The 23,494-nt window shown below is 37.8% G+C and overlaps 1 protein-coding gene across 1 annotated transcript; it reads left to right on the plus strand.

Moving 5' to 3' along the window:
• The first annotated feature begins 5,935 nt into the window (after positions 1-5,935).
• Positions 5,936-20,958, plus strand: UBQLN1 (ubiquilin 1). Its single transcript, XM_009995476.1, has 11 exons — positions 5,936-5,953; positions 6,365-6,516; positions 10,546-10,661; positions 11,844-12,106; positions 12,939-13,097; positions 13,756-13,996; positions 14,495-14,637; positions 15,697-15,780; positions 18,080-18,195; positions 18,515-18,683; positions 20,359-20,958. Exons 1-11 carry the CDS (start codon positions 5,936-5,938, stop codon positions 20,509-20,511), a joined length of 1,614 nt encoding a protein of 537 aa, XP_009993778.1. The 3' UTR covers positions 20,512-20,958.
• Positions 20,959-23,494: the final 2,536 nt, after the last annotated feature.

Raw genomic sequence — 23,494 nt, forward strand, 5'->3', positions numbered from 1 at the left:
TTGAGGTGAAATGGTAATGTGGGCAAGGTGCTTCAATGGAACTAGCTTTACATTTGCTGTAATTAATGTCAGACCTACAAGTTGGCCTACTTGAATTACTTCACTCTGGTTAAGAATGCTTTCTCCTTTTCTCCCTACAGAAACCAGAGCTTGATCTAGATGCTAGTCATGTGTTTCAGTCTGATTCACATTGTGTTTCTCTCCACTGATTTGTCTAATAATAATGTATAGAACTGACATAATTTCACATTTTATGTATTGTATTCAGTTACTAGAGGTAATACAATGGACTAGTTTGTGTGAATATGCTAGGTGCTGGGTATGGTGAAATATTCTTTGTTTTTACAACTTCAGGTCCTTTTTGATGCTTAGATATAATACCTTTGTAATATCACAATGTCTAGTATTATTACTATGAAGTAAAACCTCTATTTTACAACAGTAAAGCAAATCAGTTGAAACTACTGCTTGTAGTATTATATGTTGATAAAAAGGAAGAGTTGGTGCAGTAGGAGCACTGGACAGAAAGGGTCATAACAGGTGACAAATTATTTTAACTGTCATGAACAGGCTGCCCAGAGAGGCTGTGGAGTCTCCTTCTCTGGAGACTTTCAAGACCTGTCTAGATGCCTTCCTGAGTGATCTGCCCTAGTTTTTGGTCCTCTTCTGGCAGGGAGGTTGCACTCTTATGATCTTCAGAGGTCCCTTCCAATACTTAACATTCTGTGATGTCCTATTTATAAGTTCAGTTCTACAAACTGAAGATTTAAACAGTCCCAACATTTATTTTCTTACAACTGTCTAAATGTGTATGAATTTCCATAATAATCTGATTTCCTTTATTCCCATTGCTGTTGATAGGTTATGTTTAATTTGAGGCTCTGAGGTGATACATGCTAGATTGACGTTTATGAGTTTATTGACTGTTTATGCTGTTTTTCGTTACCTTGGGGCTGTAGCACCTTATTCTCCAAATTATTTGCTGCCAGTAAGAGTGGTGGGAACTCCTGTGAAAACTACATAAATGAGGTCTGTGGGAGTAAGAAAGCAATTGCCAGTCATTTTTCTTGTCCTTTTACTGCCTGAATTTAAAGAAACGTCTGGAATTTTCTGTTTACTCTGGGAGAATGGTCTTGCAGTTTAGCTATCCTTAACAGTGAGCAACTAAGAATGCTGAAGACAGGTGTTTGCCCAAGAGTATGGCACAGGGTCACAGATCTTCCGCCCTCCTTGACTGCATTTCACGATGGAGACAGGAGTGACTGGTGGCAATCTCTGACCAAAGGCTAATAATCTTCCAATATTGGCAGAGACCACGTGATGCCGAAGACTGGATTATTCAACTTTTGATTTATTTTTTTTTTTTTTCCTCAGAAGAAACATACTAGGTGCTGACAGCTCAGATGTATTTAAAATGTTTTTGACTTTCTGTTGTACAAATGGATAGACAATTTACTTCCCCCTGCCTCAGCACAAAAATAAAGTGCAGACCTGATCTGTTTATGATGTTATAATTGACTGTTGACACTAGTCTGTACACTCATTTGCAAAATATCTTGCATGGTAACCTAGGTTTTTGTATGGTAGTCTTCTGTGAGTGAAGAGTCGAACCAGAGGGCTTGGTCCTGCTTGTACCTTGTCATTTCAGACATCACAAGGTTGTGCTGAACACAAGTGAAGGTGATGAAGAGACCTCACTCTTGTTTTTCATCTTGTTTTTTTATGTAAAAATTCCTGTTATCCAAAATTGGCTCAGTATTCTTGACAGTTTTATTACTGTGGCTGTAAAGAGATCTGTTGTGCATTTTAGATGATGCATGTACATAGCTGTAGAGGTTGTTTTGGGGGTCCTGATGCATTGGCAGTTGCATTCATGTCTTACTTTAGTATTGCTTTTCCAGATTATCCAAATAGCATTAAATGCAAGCAGGAAGAAGGAACTGTATAGCCTTTGAGGGTTATAGACTAGTAATACTAGATAGTACTTGGTGATGTTCTATAAATCATGTTCTGCTTCCTTAACCTAGTCTAACTTAACCCTTAACCTAGTCCTTAACCCTAAGTCTAGAAATGTGTGACAGGGCTTGGTTTAAGATATGAGTGATATGATTTATTTTAGGTAGTCCTGTGAGGAGCAGTGAGCTGGACTTGATTATCTTTATGGGTCCCTTCCAACGTGAGGTATTCTGTAATTCAATGAATATTGTTTATACTACAGATAGCATCAACCTTCTAATGAGAATTAAGTTATCGATCACACTGTCACAATGGATTCTGGAAAATATGATGATACATGAGTTCAGGTAACTGACTTTACTCTTTCATTTGGCACAGTACGATAATAGTTTATTCTTATGCATTTTTGTGAGTATTTCTGCAGGCTTTTTGTTACTTTGGAATGCATATGAGGAATAATTAACCAGAAGAACGCAAAATAGGAAGCAACTGTCTGAACAGTTGCTCTGTAGGGAAGGTTCTGGAGTTTATAGTTGTTAAATGAGTCAGCGCTGTTACATAAATCTTTTCCTACATGGATTTCTTACTTTTTCGTGTAAATCGGAATATAGCTTGCAGGATGTGGGGTTTATCCTGTTGTTCCACTAAATATAGATAAGAACTGGTGCGGAATATCTTGGCCAATTTTGAGCCCCCACACTTACAAAATGTAATTGGTTTTGAAAATCCAAAGAGAGGTGGGAATGATTGGATTAGAAAAAAACCTTCAAGGAAAGATTACCCCTACTGCAACCCTTTATTCTGAGGAGAACACCTATCTGTTTGCATTGTCTGTTGTGAGCAGGTCAACGAAGTAACAGAATATTGAGACACTGGAATAGGTTTTGGAAGAAAGTCACTGGAGACCTTAAAGAACACACTGTATAAACACATCAGGAATAATTCAGGGAAGTTAACCACTTTGGGGAGGAATATACTGAGTGACTTTCTGAGTACTTGCAAGTCTAAATACTACCAATATAAATGTTGATTTAGAAGTTTTTTTCCTCAAGAACTTGAATTAGCTTTGTGTGAGTAGAGTTTTAACTAACCAAAGGCAACCTCCTACCCAAACACAAAGGCATTTTACCTCTGTCTATAAAACTTAATATTTTTTTTTTTTGCCTCTTCCTATGCTTTAAACTCTTCTAATTATACCGTTTCTAACCATAATGCAGGGAGATTTCACTTTTTTAGTCCTACCTGTTGTAAAATGTAATTATTATTAATTAATTGAGATATTTTATTTTCCTATATGGAGTGAGAATTACGTAGAATGTTTGGGAAGTTTTTGAAAGCATATGGTCAATTTAATTTTAAAACGTTAAATAGGGTGAACTTCTGAAGAACTTCCTAACTGCATGGTATTGTTTTTAAAATGCTTAGCCTACTGACTAGTCTTGTAGAATAAATTTATCTGGCTTTCTTATAATAAAGTCATTCCTTAGCATTTTTCTTGCCTATCTTCCTTTTAAACTTTGTGGATTTTTGCTTTTGGTGAGAGCATTTTTGTAGAGAATAATAGATCTCAGTCAGAACTCAGTCAAAGCATAATCAGGTTACTGTTGGCTAGGAATGCAAGAAGGTATATAACATGTTCAGTTGTTTTCATGAGGGCCATGGGTTTAAGTTGGAAGGGACCTTAAAGATCATCTAGATCCAACCCCCCTGCATGAGCAGGGACACCTTGGTCTTGAACACTTCCAGGGATGAGGCTTCCACAAGTACCCTGCGCAATCTATGCCAGTGTCTCACCACCCTCACACTGAAGAATTTCTTCCTAATATCTAGTCTAAATCTCCCTTGTTCCAGTTTTGATCCATTACACCTTCTACTATCCCTACAAGCCCTTTTAAAAAGTCCCTCCCCAGCTTCCTTTTAGGCCCCCTTTGAGTGCTGGAAGACCACTATAAGGTCGCTTTGGAGCCTTCTCTTCTCCAGGCTGAACAGCCTGAGCGCTCTCAGCCTGTCTCTGTAGGAGAGGTGCTCTAGCCCTCTGGTCATCTTTTTGGCCCTTCTCTAGACTTGCTCCAAACTCCGTGTCGTTGTCTTGGGGACTCCAGAACTGGACACAGTACTCCAGCTGGGGTCTTAAGAAAGCTGAGTCAAGGGGGAGAATCATCTCCCTTGACCTACTGGCCACGCTTCTTTTGATGCAGCCCAGGACACAGTTGTCTTTCTGGGCTGCAAGTGAACATTGCTGGCTCATGTTGAGCTTCTTGTCCACCATCATTCCCAAGTCCTCCTCCTCCAGGCTGTTTTCGATCCATTTTCCACCCAGCCTGTATTTGTGCTTGGGATTGCCCTGACCCAGGTGCAGAACCTTTCACTTGTCCTGGTTGAACCTCATGTGGTTTGAATGGGTCCACCTCTCAAGCTTGTCATGGTCCCTCTGGATGGCCTCTCTTCCCTCCAGTGTGTCGACTTCACCACTCAATTTGGTGTCATTGGCAAACTTGCTGAGTGTGTACTCAATGATCGTGTCCATGCATCTGATAAATATGTTAAACAGCACTGGTCCCAGTACTGATCCTTTGGGAGTGCCACTTGTCACAGGTCTCCACCTGGGCATCAAGCCATTGATCAACACTCCTTGAGTGCGACCATCCAGCCAGTTCCTTACCCAGGGATTGGTCCATCCGCTGAATCCATACTATTCAAATTTTGATACCAGGATGTTGAGTGGGACAGTGTCGAAGGCTTTGCACAGGTCCAGGTAGATGATGTGAGTTGCTCTTCCTTTGTCCACTGATGCCATTACCCCATTGCACATTAGGCTGGCAGGATTTGCCCTTGGTGAAGCCATGTTGGCTGTCACAAATCACCCCTTCGCTTTCCTTGTGCCTTAGCAGAGTCTTCAGGAGGATATAGTCTGTAGTTCCCTCGGTCTTCCTTTTTCTCTTCTTTTCCAGTCAGTGGGGATTTCTCCAGACTCCCCAGACTTTTCAAATATGATGAACAGAGGCTTTGCAACTTCATCAGCCAGTTCCTTCAGGATCTGTGGATGAATTCCATCAGGTCCAATAGACTTGTGCACCTTCAGTCCTTCAGATGATTACAGACCTGCTCTTGTCTTAAAGTGGGGAGATCTTCCTTTTTGTAGTCCATGCCTTTGCTTTCTTTAACTGGGATGGTGTAACCAGAGCCTTTGCCAGTGAGGACTGAGGCAAAGTAGTCACTGAACACCTCAGCTTTCTCTATGTCCTGAATGGCCAGGTCTCCACTTTCCTTCTGAAGCAGGCCCACAGTTTCCTTCATCTTCCTCTTACTGCTGACATACCTGAAGAAACTTTTCTCATTGTCCTTAACATCCCTGGCCAGGTCCAACTCTTTTGGTGCCTCGTCCTTCCTTACCTGATCCCTTGCTTTTCCAGCAGCTTGTCTGTATTCCCTCAAGGATACCCCTGCTTCCACTCTCTGTATACCTTGTTTTTACATCTGTGTCCAGGAGCTCCTTGCTCATCCATACAGGCTCTCCTGCCGGCCTTCCTCTTTGCTGGGACACGTTGCTTCTAGGCGTGGAGGGAAGTGATCCTTGAATATGGACCAGTTTTCCTGGTCTCCCCTCTGGGGCTTTGTCCCCTGGTACCCTTGCAAGCAGGTCCCTGAAGAGATGAAAATCTGCTCTCTCGGAGTTGAGGGTAGTGAGCTTGCCTTGCTCCTTCCTCTCCACCCTAAGGATCCTGAATTTAATCATGTTGCTACAGCCTAGTCTTCAAATAAGTCTTACATCATCAACCATCAACAACATAATGTAGCTATGCATATGTTGAATGAGAAAGAAAAGCTGTCTGAGAGGTAACTTAGCCTGTGTGGAAAGGAATGCTAGTTTTGATACTTGGAAGGTAGCAAAAATATCTCTAAGAAGAGAGGATACTTCTCTATTTGATTACACCAAAAGTAGACGTACTTGTGACATTGCATCCTCAGCCTTTCAATAATGGATAGCTTCAGTGGTGTGCGTGTGTATATATATATATATTAGTGTATGCCTACTAGTATGTAATTATGTAGATGCTTTACTGTGTGTGCGTATATACAAGTAGTATATGTACTAGTACCTATATATTCTTACAGGTGTATGCCTGATTGAAGCCGCAGTAATCTTTACATGGATCCAAATTTTTGTTGCTGCTAGTTATATAACTAGTGATCTGTACGAAAAAGGAATAAATTATTACCTGTCTTCATATGGACATAAAAAGTCTAGAAAACTTAATAAAGTATTTCTAGATTGTGTAAAGCAGAAGACACAGTGCAAATGGGATAATACACTAAGTATGAACAAAGTAGCCTGTACTTAACTGTAACTTTTAAATAAATTAAGGATTCAGTTTCACAAATGTATAATACTAACTTTTTTGTTTAGTTCAAGGAAGAAATCTCAAAGCGTTTCAAGTCCCACACTGATCAACTTGTGTTGATATTTGCTGGAAAGATTTTAAAAGATCACGATACTTTGACTCAGCATGGAATTCACGATGGACTCACTGTTCACCTGGTTATCAAAACACAAAACAGGTAACCATACTGATGAGTGATCTTTTGTTTAACCGTAAGAACTGAAAATACTCTGAATTCTTAATAGTTTTTTTGGCAAGCCTACATTAGACTAAATAGATCACTTTAATCAGCTTCTTAGTCCCTGTTGGTTCAGCCTGAAATTACAGTGCTCTTTTCTTTGGTGTGTTTTGCATTTTATTTGGATTAATGTTTCTAAATACAAGTCTCTTGGTTTTTTGTTATTTAACTTTCTGGGTTTAGTGCTTGCTTTGTTTTGGCTCCATAATTCTCAGATAATCAGTTCTTAACTGTCCATAGATAAGTTGCAAAGCTTTTCTTTTCACACATGAAAACTTGCAGTACATCCTACTGTTCTGATAAAACAAGGAAAGGAGAATTTTGAGAGAACTGGTTTAGTGCAGCTAATTTATCTGGATGAACTGGAAGTCTTGTATTTAAAAATTTTATTTGTTTTGGTTAGACAGCTTGAAAATGACAATGAGAAAACTACTTCCTGTGAAGTGCAAAGAAGGAAAAGGCTCAACTAAAAAGTCCTTCCAGTGAGAAGGGTAAACATAACCCTCGGTTGAATCTAGCTTGCTTAATCAATAACATGTTCGTTGTTCTAGACTGAAATAAAGAGTTCTCATGTCCGTTCTTAAGTCTTTTCTGTTTGTGGTGGGGAATTCCTCTGGTGGGAAAATGTCATATTATGAAAGAAAGAGCATGTAGAGCATGAAAGAAAAGAAATACACTTTCACTTTCCAGGCCTCACCATGTCAGAAAGGCCTGTTAATGATATAATTAGATTTAGGCACCGATTGAAATCAGCAGCATTAACATTAAATGTACGTGCCTGTTGAAACTGATGTCTTCAATTCCATTTTCACATCCTGGCAGGACTATCTTGTCTGTTCTGGAGTTGTGTCTCTGTCAAAACACTTCTGTTTGCTCCGGCAGATCTCTCTCTTCCCAGCCTGAGATTTAGGCCTGACAGCCATCCCAATCTTGTATACGGCGTTAGCTAATACTGCAGTTTTGTGGTCCATACATCTAGTATTCTGCTGTTGTTCTGACTTCTGCTTTTTTTGCCTGCAGTCTTGTCTGTGGCAAAGAGGCTTCATAAGTAATGACAGCAGGATGCTTGTTGCCTGGCAGTCTTCAGAGGGTTCATAGGTTGGATCTTCACTAACTATGTGTACTGAAATACCAGTGCCAGTCTTTCCTACCTTCTTGCACTTTGTAAGCAAAGGAGCACCTATGTGCAATTTATGGTTTTTGGGGAGTTCTAGGTGTCCCTGCATAGGTCCTATCAGCATTTCAATCCATGTCTCCCATCTCTCCCACCTTTTATGAATTATTTTAGAATAGTTTAGAATGTCTAAACACTAGAATGTTTTAATCGTATATCAGAAAAGGAAGTACAAACAAAAAACTACAGACCCTTTGCTTGTGTCTACTCTATCTTCAAATGAGACAGTAGTGTTTTCACGTACTAGCTTTGCTCAAATGAACTAAACATACACTCGTAACACCTGCTAAAGAGAATTTCCAGTGTAGTCAAAATCATCTTTGAGAAAATATAATGTTGTCCTGAACCATCTTAATATTTTTCTTACTAAAATACTTCAATTTTATGCTTGACCCGAAAGGCAAGACTTCAAACAAGCTGTTGTGGCCTGGCAAATGCTGATTTTCCGCCACAAGTATCAAGACTGAATGGTTTCCAGCAACTTCATGCCATGCTGTTTACTTTCTGTTGAATGTTTCTGCTGTTGTTGCTGCCATGTATGTGAATAAGCAAAAGTTTTTTCCAGAGCTAGATCAGAAGATAACCTTTTCCCCTTGAAACAAAATTAGATTTTTAACTTCAATTAGGAATCCTCATATATCCCAATCAATCCTTATTGAAAAAATATTATATTACTGTGCTACATTTTCCAGAATGATACAGGGTTCCCATGTCATTTTTTATAACCTGGCCTGTGCATTGAGTAATTAGCAGTAAAACAGTAAAGATACAATGAATTTCTGAATACAAACTCCCAAGTCAACACCTGTAATTTTTTTCACAAGTGACAGGAGAGAACACAATGGCAAAGTGGGTATAAAAGATGATGTGCACTTCACAGGAATTTCACTCTCTCAAAGACTTGAGACTGACCAACTTGACATTTAAAGCATTATCTTGAGGTTATATGCCTGCAGTTTCCGCAGAAGCCCTATGAACTGCAAGTTTTCGGTCTCATATACTTTTCTATCCTCCTTTACAAACCTTCTTGTCTGTTATATGAAGAGGTACAGTTGCTTCTGAAATTAGTTTCTCAGTAGAAAAAACAAAATAGAGTTTTATGCTTATTAATTCCCTTTTGCTTAGAAAGGAAAGATTTGTGTTTTCTAGACCAAAGGAAAACAAGTATCTCTAGCAGAAGATCCATGGTCAGTATAAAGTCTGTCATCTTCCTCACTGAAGTTAGAGCTTCTTGGCTAATGATAGTTGTCTTGTGTTCAAAGTTAGCAGTTCCTGTTAATGTTACAGAGTATTAGTGCTTGTTGTTCTCAGGAGCCCAGAGTTAGACTCAGATGACTTATGTCAGGGCAGTTTATGTCAAAGCTAGGTGTCCAGGTACTCCCATTCTTGGATTGTTATTGTCTGTCTGGAAGATTTCTTCTAGATCAGGTTTTTGTTTGATACAACCTGTATGTGTTTTGATAGACCTGAAGGTAAGCAAGAAAGGAATTAAAATTAAACAATGCAAAACCAAGTTCATGGATTAAGGTTTTAAAAGATCTTGTGGATTTGAATTAATCTGTCCTCCTTCACTCCCAGAACATTAGTAAGAACTTTGAGGTAATTTGGTTCCATGGCATGCTATATCTACATGACTTGGTATGGCATGTTATATTTACCTGTTTAGACAAGCATACAGCTCAAATCAGCAAGGTCTATCAGCAGATTGAGACTGCTTAAAAGCTTAAAAGTGTTGATGATTTGGTGAAAGAGCTTGCTTTCATTGTTCCTTTGGTTTCTGTCTTTAGTTTTGGTGACTGATGTTTAACCTGGAGTCTGCGAACTCTTAGAAACCTCAGGAAAGCCTCTGGCCTACAGGCATCTCTCTGGCTTGTTGTTTTTATTTGATTGTTTGGAATTTTTTTAGGTGTGTGGTTTTGGTGAGGTTTTTGTGTGGATGGAGTTTTTTGTTAAGTTGGTTTTGTTTCTAGGATTTTGCTGTTGTTCTTTCTGGTCTTTGTTTTAGTAAAAGGTACTCTGAGATGAAATGAAGTATGAAATTTAGTGTACTGTCAAATCCTGGAATCTTAGTGTGAAGTTTGAATTCTTCATTTCTACAAGTTACTCTAGGCTGTAGTTCTGCAAATACAGGCATTTATGAGATTGATTGTTGGAACAAGCAGGGAGAGCTGATACAGGTTTCATTTGACTAGAGGTAAGGTTATCTTTACAGAATCTCAGTTCATTGATCTCTTTTACTACATGGCAGGCACCAGTGTTTGTGCCTCAGTGGTAGAAAAGTGTGTTGAATATAGGACTTGGGCAGTCTTTACAGCCTGTGCTAAGTTATGTTGGCTTTCAGTTTTTGTATGTTACATTTTCACTCTGTTCTTGAAGGCTGAGATTCTGATATTTGTCTTTAAAAAAAATCTGACATTAAATTTTGCTATGCTTTATTTCTTTAAGCCCCAGGCATGTAATCAGTGGTATTTGATTATAGTGGAATAAGGCAAAGATCCTTTAAGCAAGGACAGAGGAAACAATTAATTAGTGGGCATCACAGGGATAGGATGAGGAAGTGGTAATGGCTGCAGTGGTGTCCATCAATTGTCTTAATATTTCAAAGTACTGTTCCAAAAAACTGGTGACTTAACAAGTGTGTGAGAGAGATTTGTTTGCAGGAAGCCATCTAAAGATAATAGTGTGATTTTTGAGAGAATCAAAATGTAGCTTAAGATTCTCTAGTGTGATACTACTCCTGTATTTAATGGCATTACTTTAATTTGCCTGTTAAACTTTTAAACTTGATTTTTTAGATCACAAGACCACCCAACTCAACAAGCATACACCACCGGGAGTACTGCTACCACATCAACATCAAGCAGTAGTACCTCAACACCAGCTTCAACAAATAGTAACCCTTTTGGCTTGGGTAAGAGTATTTGTTAGGTAGCATGGTGGGTGTCTTCTCTTGGATTCAGGTAATTGTCCGTGAAGCTTTATTCTAATGTAGACAGAACTTTAAAAAAATGAACCAAACAAGCCACCCAAAAAAACCTTACTACAGATACCTATGGAATTGCCTGTTTCTAATCAGTAAGTTATCAGAGGAAAGTTATTTCCTTAATTTATGCAGAACTTCAGACGTACTGTTTCACCCATCAGTAGTAAAGTGCCACTGATGCTGTATTCTGGCACTATGGGTAAAGGAGCTCCTTCCAGTGTCAGTGCGCTCCTGAAAAGTGCATCTGAATTGCCATGAGGAGAATATTGATGTAGTTTTACCTGTAAGATGAAGCCAAGATCTGGAACAGAAGTAACAAAATTGCTGCTAATTTTACAACTCAGCATTTCTCAAGCTCCAAGTCTGATAGTGTTGTCAGTCTTCTCTTTCATTAATAAGTAGGCTGCAGTCTGACTTAAAAAGACTACCTGCTCCCATAATTAGAGTAGGCTATTTGGTTTATTTTTTTTAACTTATTTTCTTTTTGGGGTGAGGAAGAAATAGAATTGGAAAAGATAAACACAGTAGTCGATTGCTTTTTTAGGTGTAAACTGATCTTCAGACTGATAGTACATTCTTAAATGTTTTGTTTAGACTTGGCGGGGGGGGGGAATTCAAAGTGTAATTAGTTACTGATGCACGACTAAGAAGAGGAGCTCTACTTTTAATTAGAATAGGGAATATGAGTCATATGGAAACACCTCTCTTGATCTCTTCTAATCAAGAAGACACAGTTGAATCATTGCTATAAATGCATTGGAAAGTGTTGTGGGGGGTGGGAGCATGGACCCAACAGCATGGGATGTAAAGTCCCAAAACTTATCTCTTGTACCTTAGCTGTGGAAAATAAGAAGAAAAGCTGTTAAATGGTGTCAAGTTATGTTTCAGATGCAGTTTGTTGGATTTTTAGTTACAAGTTTTGTTATTTAAAGAAGCAAATTCTTAGTGGATAATGCCTTGACAGCCTTGTAAGGATGGACTTTCCATTTCTTTTTGTTGCTTTAAAGTGTGGGATGTGTTCCAAGTATTTTGTATTTAGAATCTGGATGTGTTTAGAAGTATATGAGAAGGTGAAAATTAATTTTTTTTTTTTTTTTCATCCTCTTAAAGGTGGCCTTGGAGGTTTGGCAGGTCTGAGTAGCCTGGGCTTAAATACATCAAACTTTTCAGAGTTGCAGAGTCAGATGCAACGGCAGCTTATGTCCAACCCAGAAATGATGGTTCAGATAATGGAAAATCCATTTGTGCAGAGCATGCTTTCAAATCCTGACCTGATGAGGCAGTTAATTATGGCTAATCCTCAAATGCAGCAGCTGATACAGAGAAATCCAGAAATCAGCCACATGCTGAATAATCCAGATATAATGAGACAGGTATGTAGAAGGATCTCTTAAGTTTAAGACCTTTGATTATACTGTAGCTGTGAACAACAGAGCAGGAATTCGATATGCTTAGTTGAATGCTTCAACATTCTTCCAAGTATTTAGGCTTTAACAAAATTCCACGAAACTGCTATAGGAAACTATTGTTTTTATTTCTAGTTGTTAATGTCTAAAAAACAATATCTATAGATACTAATATAGACTGATAATGGAAAAAATCTGCAGCATAGTTCAAAAAGATACTGAAGACTGTGTAGTCATATAATCTGACGTCAGAGTTGGATGTCCTTATGTGTGCTTGAAACCTGTTGTTTAGCCAACAATGAGTTTACCAAAAGTAGTGGTTCTCCAAAATACTGCGCATTATCATTTTATCTAACTATAGGTACTTTTAAGTGCTTTTAAAGTTAGATTGTATGGAGGTTATGTTGTGTGGCAGAAGGTATCAAAAACCAAATAGATACTTTTGAAAATGTAGGTATTTATTTTAAAGTTCCTATTATAGGCTGCCTGTTGTAATGATGTTAGAAATAGTAGGAGTATATTGTGTTGAAAAAAATGGTGGAAAATAATAGTTTATTCAAGCTTTTTCTTCTGTTTAGCCAGTCCTTCCTGACCCCATCACAATAGTGACATTTGTGGTAGCATGTCTATAAATATCGAAATATCTAATTCTGTTGAGTCCCACTAAGCTGACTTGATTTGGCTTAATCATAATTTTGAACTGGGTTAGACAGCAATAACTGAGATATTGTCAAATGCTGACGTTTTCACTTAAGAATGGATTTCTTATTAATACAGATTAAATGTTCCACTTCCCTAGACACTAGAACTTGCTAGAAACCCTGCAATGATGCAGGAAATGATGCGAAACCAAGACCGAGCCTTGAGTAACCTTGAAAGTATACCAGGTGGATACAATGCCTTGCGACGTATGTATACAGATATTCAGGAGCCTATGTTGAATGCAGCACAGGAACAGGTGAGAAAAGATTGCAAACACCACTGGAAGTAAACGTTTTTTAAAAATAAAAACATGTAAGTAATGTAAATTTTCAGATGTGAACATGGCAAAGCATTTATTGATCTTGAAGTCCCTCTGTGACTCTTTCTTCTTTAGAGGAAGAGCTCTAAAACTTCTGTGCTCTTCTAGGCTTGAAGAAATACAGAAACCACTTTGTGAGTTTGAGAAGCTGTTTTAAAGTTAATGAATTTCTGTACTACTTACATTTGAATTCCTTTAAATCTTTGCCTTAGCATTTTGAGGTCCAGGAATGTTTTTTAAGAGTGTGTGTAGTAACTTGGAACCTAAGATGGGAAGAAAAAAAAGCTTTGAAGTTGGAAACCAGTTTGCAAGATACAATCTTACTGTGAATGAAATACCAGTGTAGTAGCATCACTACTTTAAAAAATAAATGTGATGCAGGTTTTTTTGAGGAGCTAGTGTCTCTCAACATTAGCATCTTTTCAGAGTATTTACAGTGAATTACTGTAGAATGGTGAGCACAACTGATAACTGATCAAAAGCTATCACCATTTGTCTTCAAGTGTAATTTTGGAAAGGTATCTTACCATTTATAACGGATTTTCCAACAGTTGACTTTAGTAGATGCTTCACGTTTGTTTTCCTTGCTTTGTAGTTTGGAGGTAACCCATTTGCTTCTCTGGTAAGCAATACATCACCAGGAGGGGATAGTCAGCCATCTCGTACAGAAAATAGAGATCCTCTACCAAATCCCTGGGCCCCTCAGTCCAGCTCGCAAACTGCCACAAGTACCAGCACCAGTGGTGAGAATGATGGCAGTAGTAGTGCTGGAAATAGCACTTCTGGCAGCTCAGGACAGAGCTCAACTGTACCAAATTTGGGACCTGGCGTAGGAGGTGTGTTTGTTATTTCAATTGTATATATTTGCACATACTTCAGAGTTTACTGAAATGATTCTTTCATTGGAAAGAGATTTATTTTTTTTTTGCATCAGAGTATTAATTGCTATTTACTTTTCTAGAATATTTGACTAGTGTCAAAGTCCTCTGTAGGAAGGACAAACATGAAAAGTAAACCGGGAGTGGTAATAGTATTTGTGTATTGCCTTAAAATAACGAAAGGTCAGTAATCTTTAAATGAATGATAGTATCTTTTTGGTTTAAAGGCAACTGTGAAAATAGCTAATAATACAGGTACTTAATGGGACTGCTTGTTGGTTACAGCCTCTGCCTTAGCTTCTAGAGCAGATGGGTCTGTAAGCAGAACTACATTGAAGTATACTTCAAAGAAAAAAAACCTCCTGGAAACAAGTGGTTATATTGTGGTTTTAGGGAGTCTAATCTGTCTGATGATAGTCAGGATGTTTACTAAAGTGGCCTTTTACTTTTTTTAAGCTGGTATGTTCAACACACCAGGAATGCAAAGCCTATTACAGCAGATAACAGAAAACCCACAACTTATGCAGAATATGTTGTCTGCACCCTATATGAGAAGCATGATGCAGTCATTAAGCCAGAATCCTGATCTTGCAGTACAGGTAAATGTGTTTGGTGTAGTAATGTGTGTATTGAAATTAAAGACAAAACCGCGAAAAAAAACCCTGTACAGAAAAACGAACAAACAAAACCCCAAAACAAAAATAAAACAAAAACAAAAAACCCCCACAACCCCAAGAGATGAGTTTATGATGTAGTTAAATTTTCACTTGTGCCAACATCCCAACAGTTGTCTCTAGTGAACCGCCTAGATCTCAATGTTAATGCTGAACTCCCTGGCATTATTACCTACGTACATTTAACAGTTTGTTGCAGTGAGATTTTTCAGTTGGTAGTTGGACAGTATGCCAAGCAGGCATCTAAAATAACTTAGAAGCTTGTGTGTGTTTTATACAGTCCTAAATCTTTGATCCAGCACTAGAACCAATTAGACAAAATGAATATTTGGTTGTAAATTAAGCTAGAAGTGCCAGTTAAGAAAAGCCCCCTATAGGTCAGGAGGAAGAAGCACAAGGACTGGAGTTGGTGCCATATCTGCATGCTCTTCTGGTTTTAACTTCTCTTTTGTGACCCATACTCACTGTAAAAGTGCAGATACTGTTTATGAATGGTATCGTAGAAGTCCTTTTGAATTTTACTTAAAGCTTTTGACCAAAGACAAATCCTGAACAGAGATTTAAAAAAATAAAATAATATATTTTTTCTGTATTAAATATTCACTTGAAAAATATCCTTGACTTTGGGTCATGTTTACAGGGAAACTATCACTTAGATCTGTCATGGAGGCTGAGCAGAACAGGATTTTCTTGTAATACAAGTGAAGTAGTTGTGGCAGGTGTCTGACAATGCATTAACTTAAAAAAAGCAACACTGAACAGAACAAAACAGCAAGAAAAGCAAACAAAAGCAAAACCCGGTCGGCCCCTGCAATGTGTTCAGGCTGTTGGTTCATAACAAATTTTGGCCAAAGGAGAAGAAGAATATTATTATTGTTATGTGAGGTTATTTTCATAGACTATTTCCCTGTCACTAGTTGTTTTAAAACTCCCTCTGTAGTTCTTACTGCTTGGTCTTTGAAAGTAAATATTTTTATCCCATAGATGATGTTGAATAATCCTTTATTTGCTGGAAATCCTCAGCTTCAAGAACAAATGAGACAACAACTTCCTACTTTCCTTCAGCAAGTAAGATGAGATATGAGCTGTTAATAATGCAAATCAATTAGCAGTAATTTCAATTAACTGATGCCTGTCTTTGATTTAGCTAAGAGCTAATCTCTGTAATACATTCTCATTAGGTTCAGACACAAAGTTAAATTGTCCCTTGTTAATAAGTCCTTGCTTAATGTCTTCATTCCTTTAAAAAGTAAAACCTGACTTTAGTGGATATTTTTTTCTGTGGCTATAAAACAACTGCTTAGATTTGGTCTTGCTTCTTTGCTTAGGAGGAGTACTTTTTCTTCCTGCATACCAGCCAGCAAACACCTGTTTGCAACATGATGTGTTTTGCAAATTAAAAAGATAAGCACTTTTCTCACTACTAGAATAAAGTTGCACTATGCTTTTCACGTGCTCCAAACCTGCCTTAAGTATTTGCTAAAGATATTATACTGGAGGTTGAAAAACCTAAGTTATTATGTAATAAAAAAGAAGTGGATTCTGAAGCTTTTTTGCTCTTAAGTAGTGTCCTGAGGCCATCTTCCCCTTTTAACAGCATTTTGCTGCTACAATATGTAGTAGTACCGTGTTCTCTAAATAGGCGCAAGCAAGATTTAGGAACAGATAACAATAGTGCTTGGGTTCCATCATTAGGCAGTCCTTGTGAATCAGAGTGTGTGTTGCCAAAATCTGATTGCACGCAGGTGGTTGTATGAGTAAAATAATTATTGCATGCATGAATTACAGTAGCAAGTTCAGTGTTCAGAATAAACTGTTCAAATTGTTTCAATGAAGGCACAGGAGGAATAATTTCTGTTTCCTTTGATCATCTCCTTCTGTCTGTATCACCTGGGGTTTATCTGCACACCTTGTTTTCTGTGGTATTCAGTATGTTAAGTCAGATGATCAGCAGCATTAGCAGGTGAATTAAGTGGAGAAATACCTGTGTATTCTCAGAATGTTGACAACATTGCAGCTCATGGCATTTATTTATATTATGGGAGTTGGTGACAGAAACCATGGAATGTTCCTGTACATAATAGAAGGCATCTTTTTCAATAAAGGGCAGTTGCCCAGTAGAGCTAGGAAAGAATTTGTGCTACTTAACATCTAGAGTTAATAACATTAATAGAGACAAGATTTGGGTCAAGTAAGTGCTCTAAGAATTGTTGGGCCACCATTTCTGTTAAACAGATCCAAAATTTGGACAGTAAGTCATCATTTAAATATTTTCTTAAAGTAGTTGCACCAGTTTTCTTTAGACAATTCATAATGTTTTCCTCTTAAAAATTTGAGGAAACTTGGCCACTTAAACATTTAGTTATTCTCTGACTTAGCTATTAGGAAGATGAATGTAGAATATTAACAACTTGCTGTACCAGTTTTGTTATGCACCCGTATTTCAGACCAGAGTTTTTCATGTTATATTCTGCAATTCTGCTCTGTAGCGGAGGAAATTTGACCTTAATCTGTGCATTTCTATATGAATCAAAAACATTTTTGAAGCAGAAGGAATTAGATCTATTTTCCAAGTGAAGACTGCTAAGATTAGTAATTCCATCTGCTATTTGAAGTAGGTCTGACTACCTGGACTGTGTCACTTGTGACTGAAACACGTTATTCTTTACTTACATGTGGCATCTCGAAGCAGAGGCAAGCACAAGCCATTAGTTTTGGTTTTGTATCTACAATAGTCAGGTTTCTGGACATCTAATTTAAAAAATGAAAAGGACTTGCCTTTTAAATTATCTGTGGCTATGAAAACCAGTTTTTAATTGAAGTCACAGTAGACAGATCACTTGAATGTTGTGCATATGCTTGCTAGTGTGTTTTGTAGTGCATTTGCAGTTCTCTAGGTTGGGGGCACTACAGGTATGAAGATAGGCAGACATATTCATGATCAAACTGCTGTGGTCTGAATTTAGTTAGGGAAAAGAAATGTGTAGATTTTTTTCTTACACATCTGTTAGTCAAGTTACATTGTGTTCAGCATTGCTGCTTACCACTAGTGTAATACAGGAGACTACCTCTGGAAGAATGTGGAATAATACAGTCCTGTGGCTTTGAAAGGTGATGTGGTCTGCTAGAAGAGATAACAGAGAATACTTTTTTGTTATGTACTTCTCGTTTGAAAGGCTTTGTCTGCGTCTAGAGAGTTCATTGATGACCTCCTATCAGAGTTTTCTCAAAAAAAATTTTAATGTAAATATTCAAATCTAAAGTTGAAAAACAAGTTCTGAAATTATGTGGGATTCTATAAAACATCTAGTGACAAAGATTAACTTTGAACACCTGCATATGGTTAAGAGTTTCTCTCCTTTCTTAGATGCAGAATCCTGACACGTTATCAGCTATGTCAAACCCTAGAGCAATGCAGGCTTTACTACAAATTCAGCAGGGCTTGCAGACACTAGCAACAGAAGCACCGGGGCTTATACCAGGGTAAGGATTGGTTTTGCAGATTTAGACTTGAATTTTCTCTTGTGTTATGTTGTTCGTTCTTTTTCAATGCATTTACTCTAGTTTTCACTATAGAGTCTTCCTTCTGCTTTTTTTTAGTTTAAATAAGCTTTTATAATTTGTCATATTTTTGCCTGCAATGAACTTTTAAACAGTGATGACTCTCATCTTTGTCTTATTGCTTTACTTAAATTATCCTCCCCTCTTTGGCAGGATATTTACTTGGTAATTAAATAATGAGAAGAGACAAACTAGTATTTATTATTCAAATGGTGTATTTCTTTTTCTGTTATTTATGCAGATTCAGTCCTGGTGTAGGTGGACTGGGAAGCACTGGAGCTCCTACAGGGTCCACTATACCTAGTTCTGTTCCTAGTGAAAATACAAGTCCAGGATCAGGAACTGCTGAACCTGGTCACCAGCAGTTTGTCCAGCAAATGTTGCAGGCACTTGCTGGTGCAAATGCTCAGGTAAAGTACATCACTATATTCGAGGTTTGTTTTATTACTTTTTTTTTATAGTATGCTGCTAGAAGGGAGGCTGAGGGGAGAATTCCCTGGATAATTCAGGTCAAGGCAGAGAAGAGGAGGCTTAAAAGTAGTGTTGCAGCTGCGAGTAAATGCTGAAAAAACACCAAATTTGAGTAAAAGTATCCTCTAAACAGTTAAATTTTATACCTTTGAATTTCTGCAATGCTTGGGAAGATTGATACAGATTGAGGTGGTAAAGTTCCCTGGCAAGTGAAGTGTGGGCTCAGTCAAGAGAAAAAAATTAAGCATGTTGAATACCATTACCTCTGTGTTTTTTGACTGTATTGCTGCTGTTGCTCTCTAGCTGTGACTAAGCCCCTGTCCTAAGTTTGGAATAGCCACACCCTGGTTATTTGAAGCCTGAATGTGGTGGATGGCTTCACTGACATCCTGCTGGTCCAGACTGCAAGTGCATTTTTTTAACATACCTAGCGTGATCAAGGCTTTGCAGAGAGCTCCAGAAGTTCAACAAAGCTTGCATCTTGATGGGTAGTTGTAGGGTGGTGAGCAGGACTGGCTTCAAAGGATACATGCTGCTAACTCTCAAGAATGCTGTGTTAAACAGCAGCTTTAAACTATGGTACATAGTAATGGCAGGCTGCTGGTGGAAAGGGGCAGTCCTGCTTTTTTCTCCTCTGTTGAACCACTAACCCATCTTGGTGGGTGCCACTGTGCAGAACCATATTCTCATACATTTTTCACTTATGCTGTCAAGTCTTGCATACTGAGTCAACATTCTGTTTAGCTTTGCTTGGGGCAAGTGGGTAGTGGGGGATGGTTTTTAAAGTTAATCTTACATCTTGACATTATATTGGTTTGGAACCATATGCAGATTTTAAATTCTGGTAGTAATCTCTTGATGTATGGAACTGTTGAACTGAACAAAAGAAAAACTAGCATTAGCCACACAGGTTTTGTGTTGGTATCTAAATCAACTCATTGATTAAAAAAAATGACTTCTCAGTATTATCCCAGTGTATTCTTTTCTGGTAATTGTTCTGACTAGAAAATGCCTCTGAACTGAAGATCAGCCACTGAAAAGATGCAAAATATTGCCATACATTTGTGTGAGCAGGATCATCCCATAAAGCACAGCTGTCAGTTTACCTTAGACTGAAGCTTTCTAACAACTAGAATTTTGGTAGTTATAGTCAACAATACTTGGAGCACTAAAAAAGAGGTGATTTCTATATCAAGACAAAAAAACAGGCTGCAGGCATTGCTGACAGTGACATCATCATAATCCTTGCTGTTCCATGATACTAGGTTGAGCTCTGTTTAATTTAAAAAATACCTATATGCACATCTTTAATAAATTGTTCATGGGACATAAATTTACCCAGTTTAGTTTTAATTATTTTTTGTCAAACAAGCAGCTTTTCCTGTAGTTCAAGAATATCATGTAAGTGTAGCTACTTTTAAAATCTGAAGCTTCTCTCACTTGTTAAAAAAATTCAATTGCAAATTGAATTTATCTCATAGTCTGAGGATCTTAAAAGTGATGTAGTCAGAAATAAGTAAAGATGGAGAGTGGCTCAGAACCAAGTATATTTTTATCCTATACTTTGATAAATGTGTGTTAGGCTTTTATAGCTTCAAATTTTGTTTTTAGCAGTTGCAAAATCCAGAAGTTAGATTTCAGCAACAACTGGAGCAGCTGAATGCAATGGGCTTTTTGAACCATGAAGCAAACTTACAAGCTCTAATAGCAACAGGAGGAGACATCAATGCAGCTATTGAAAGGCTGCTTGGCTCTCAGCCTTCATAGCAGTGTTTCTTTAACTTGAAAAAATGTAATTTATTTTTGATAACAGCTCTTAAATCTTTAAAATATTTGCTTTATTTCATTCTGACTCTTGGGATTGTCTTACTCTAACTAAAATTGGTCTGATGCATTTTAAGGTGGAGTGCAGTAGTTTTCAATCAGTGAGAATCAATGCATTTTCACTCTTGTTGCATGCATCACACTTCTTTTGCTCTGCATTATTTGTGATATTTTTTTTTTTAACAATATCAGCTTTCACATTTGGGTGAACGGGTTTTGTCAGACCTACAATTGTCCAGTTTATTTACTACTTAAACATTAGCCTTCTGTAGTAATTTATGTAGAATAAAAATTTAAAAGCAAATTAATTGAAGCTACAATTTGTGGGTACCAATACTGCTTATTGTGATTTTGGCATGTATTTTTTTTTTTTTTTGCTAGCAAAGTGCTGTAAGATTTATACCACTTAAGTAATCTTCCTTTTTTTGCTTTAATTTGTATAAAATATAAACACAATATATATACAATGGAGACATTTCTAGAGATTGACACATTGCAATAGGATGAGATTGCAAGCAATGCAAAAAGCAAGGAAAAAACACAAGTAATTAAGACCTGTTTTTGGTGTAGGATCTTTCAAAATCTTTGGTAATCATCTCAGCAAAAGTAGTTAAGCAAGTTCAGTTAAAATATACTAGAATTACTGTTCTGGTTATCTTTTTACATCTGACTGTACAGAAACTTGCATTATTACATTGTCTCAATATTCATAAAGATTAACTGTAAATTACCTTTACCATGTGCAAATTAAAGGGGCACTGCTTTGTGCTCTGCAACTGCTTCTAAGGCTTTTTGGCTTGTTCTGTTGAGATCCTAACATGAATTCTGATTTGTAATTGGAAACATTTCAATTCATGGTCATGTGATACTCTAATTGCTTTTAACCACCATGTAAAAATAACTGTATATCTTAAGTTTTTATTAGTAGTTACTTCTCTTGTGCACAGGTAATAAATGAATTTAAAAAATCTTTAAGCGCCATGTCTCCTTGTGTTTGCAGTTGATTACCTAGAATTCAAGATGACTGACCATTTTAAGAGTTGGCATTTGATTGTGAGCTCTGGGATTATTCACCAACTCTGGACTAAGATCAGTAAATGACTCTTGAATTACGAGGTGGAGAGAACAAAGTGGGAGGCATGTGATGTTGGAAGACTACTGGCTTAGATGAAGTGGGGGTAGCAGAATAAAAGGCATCGCTTCGTGTGTTATTGAATTACATATGCCATTTATTGGTCTTGCATGTCAGTATAGTCGAGAGCATGCTCACTGAATTCTTGTATTGCTTTTGAACACTTGGTTTGAACAGTCTTTTTGATGGTACATACAAGTGTAAATTAATTTTGCTCTAAAAATAATTATTTGCAAATGGTTTAAAATTACTCATTTTAACTCAAAATTGTTAATCAATTTGATGAAGCAAAATATAAAGGAGGAAGTTGAGCACACTTCAGCTTATAGTGAAATTTTTTGGCAAAACCATGGATGCCATTTCATTGGCAGTAACTGTTGTATTCTTATCACAGAAGAGAAATTTCACTCACTGTCCAGTTACCTTGTCTCTTACTTTTGGGTAAGTAAATACTGCTGATGTGTGGGGACTGGGAAATGTTAAAGAAAATTTTCTGATTGGTAGCCTCTGCCTTTGGATAAGAGTTTCATTGATGAAACAGCATAGATTGTGAAATAAACAGGAGTAAATTAAAATATAATCTATCAGTAACACTAATATAACCAAAGCCTTCAAAAATGCCTACAGTTAGGATACAAAATTACTATTATTTTTATTTCCTAGGCAGTGATCAGACCCATCGTTATACCTTCACAGTGACTTCTACTAGGTGGGTACCTTTTATTGCACTGAGGACAGGGTTGTGACAGGAAAGTGATAGAGATAACAAGTAGCTTCTGTATAATAGTCTACCTTTTTTCAGTTATTTCCACAATGACTATTTATTAGAATCTTCATGGTAACTAGTTTGACTTGGCCTGACAGTGTGCCTTACTGAGACCTTGCTTTAAAGACATAAGACTCCTCATCTGTCAGAAGGTGGCAGGTCTTGAGAATATAATCCATAGCACCCAAAAAAGGCTACTGTCAACTGAAGGGGAAGGGGCAAGGTGAGAGAGTGATTTTTGCCCAGCTTTACCAAGACACAGGAACAATGAATCTAACTAGCATGAACACTTCAGACAATGTGTATCAGTTGCATGTCACAAACTGAAATGCTGCATCCAGTTCTGGGCTCCCCAGTTGAAGAGAGACAGGGAGCTACTGGACAGAGTCCAGCAGAGAGCAACAAAGATGTTGGGGGGATTGGAGCATCTCCCTTACGAGGAGAGGCTGAGAGAGCTGGGACTGTTTAGCCTGGAGAAGAGAAGGCTGAGGGGAGACCTTATTAATGCCTATGAGTATCTGAAGGGTGGGTGCAAGGAAGATGGAGCCAGACTCCTTTCAGTAGTTTCCAGTGACAAGGGGCAATGGGCACAAGCTGGAATATGAGGAAAAACTTCTTTACGGTGAGGGTGGTGGAGCACTGGAGCAGGCTGCCGGGGGTGGGTGTGGAGTCCCCTTCTCAGATTCAGGACCCACCTGGATGCAGTCCTGTGTGATATGCTCTAGGGGATCCTGCTTTAGCAGGGGGGTTGGATGAGGTGATCTCTAGAGGTCCCTTCTAACTCCTGACAATTCTGTGATTCAGAATTTAGAGGGAAGGCACCCATAAGAAGTGTTCCTGAAAATTTCACCTACACTTTCCAGTGAAAGTAACAGCTTCTTGGTTTCTACTTGTTTGTTTAGATGGGCAAGTTCTGTGATACGTTTTTTTAGCTGTATCTCAATCTATGATGGAGCCAACATTAGAGGCAATCTCCTTTCTCTTCTGAGAGAGAAATGCATTATTATCAGATCAGCAGTCTTAATGGT

This window comes from Chaetura pelagica, unplaced genomic scaffold (assembly GCF_000747805.2).
Source record: "Chaetura pelagica isolate M959 unplaced genomic scaffold, ChaPel_1.0 scaffold473, whole genome shotgun sequence".
NCBI lineage: Eukaryota > Metazoa > Chordata > Aves > Apodiformes > Apodidae > Chaetura > Chaetura pelagica.

Bases quoted from the DNA above. Each gene is read 5' to 3' on its own strand.
- UBQLN1 (XM_009995476.1), top strand. The intron at 13,098-13,755 runs GTGAGAAAAGAT...CTTGCTTTGTAG, and splicing joins TGAATGCAGCACAGGAACAG to TTTGGAGGTAACCCATTTGC. The intron at 18,684-20,358 runs GTAAAGTACATC...TGTTTTTAGCAG, and splicing joins TTGCTGGTGCAAATGCTCAG to TTGCAAAATCCAGAAGTTAG.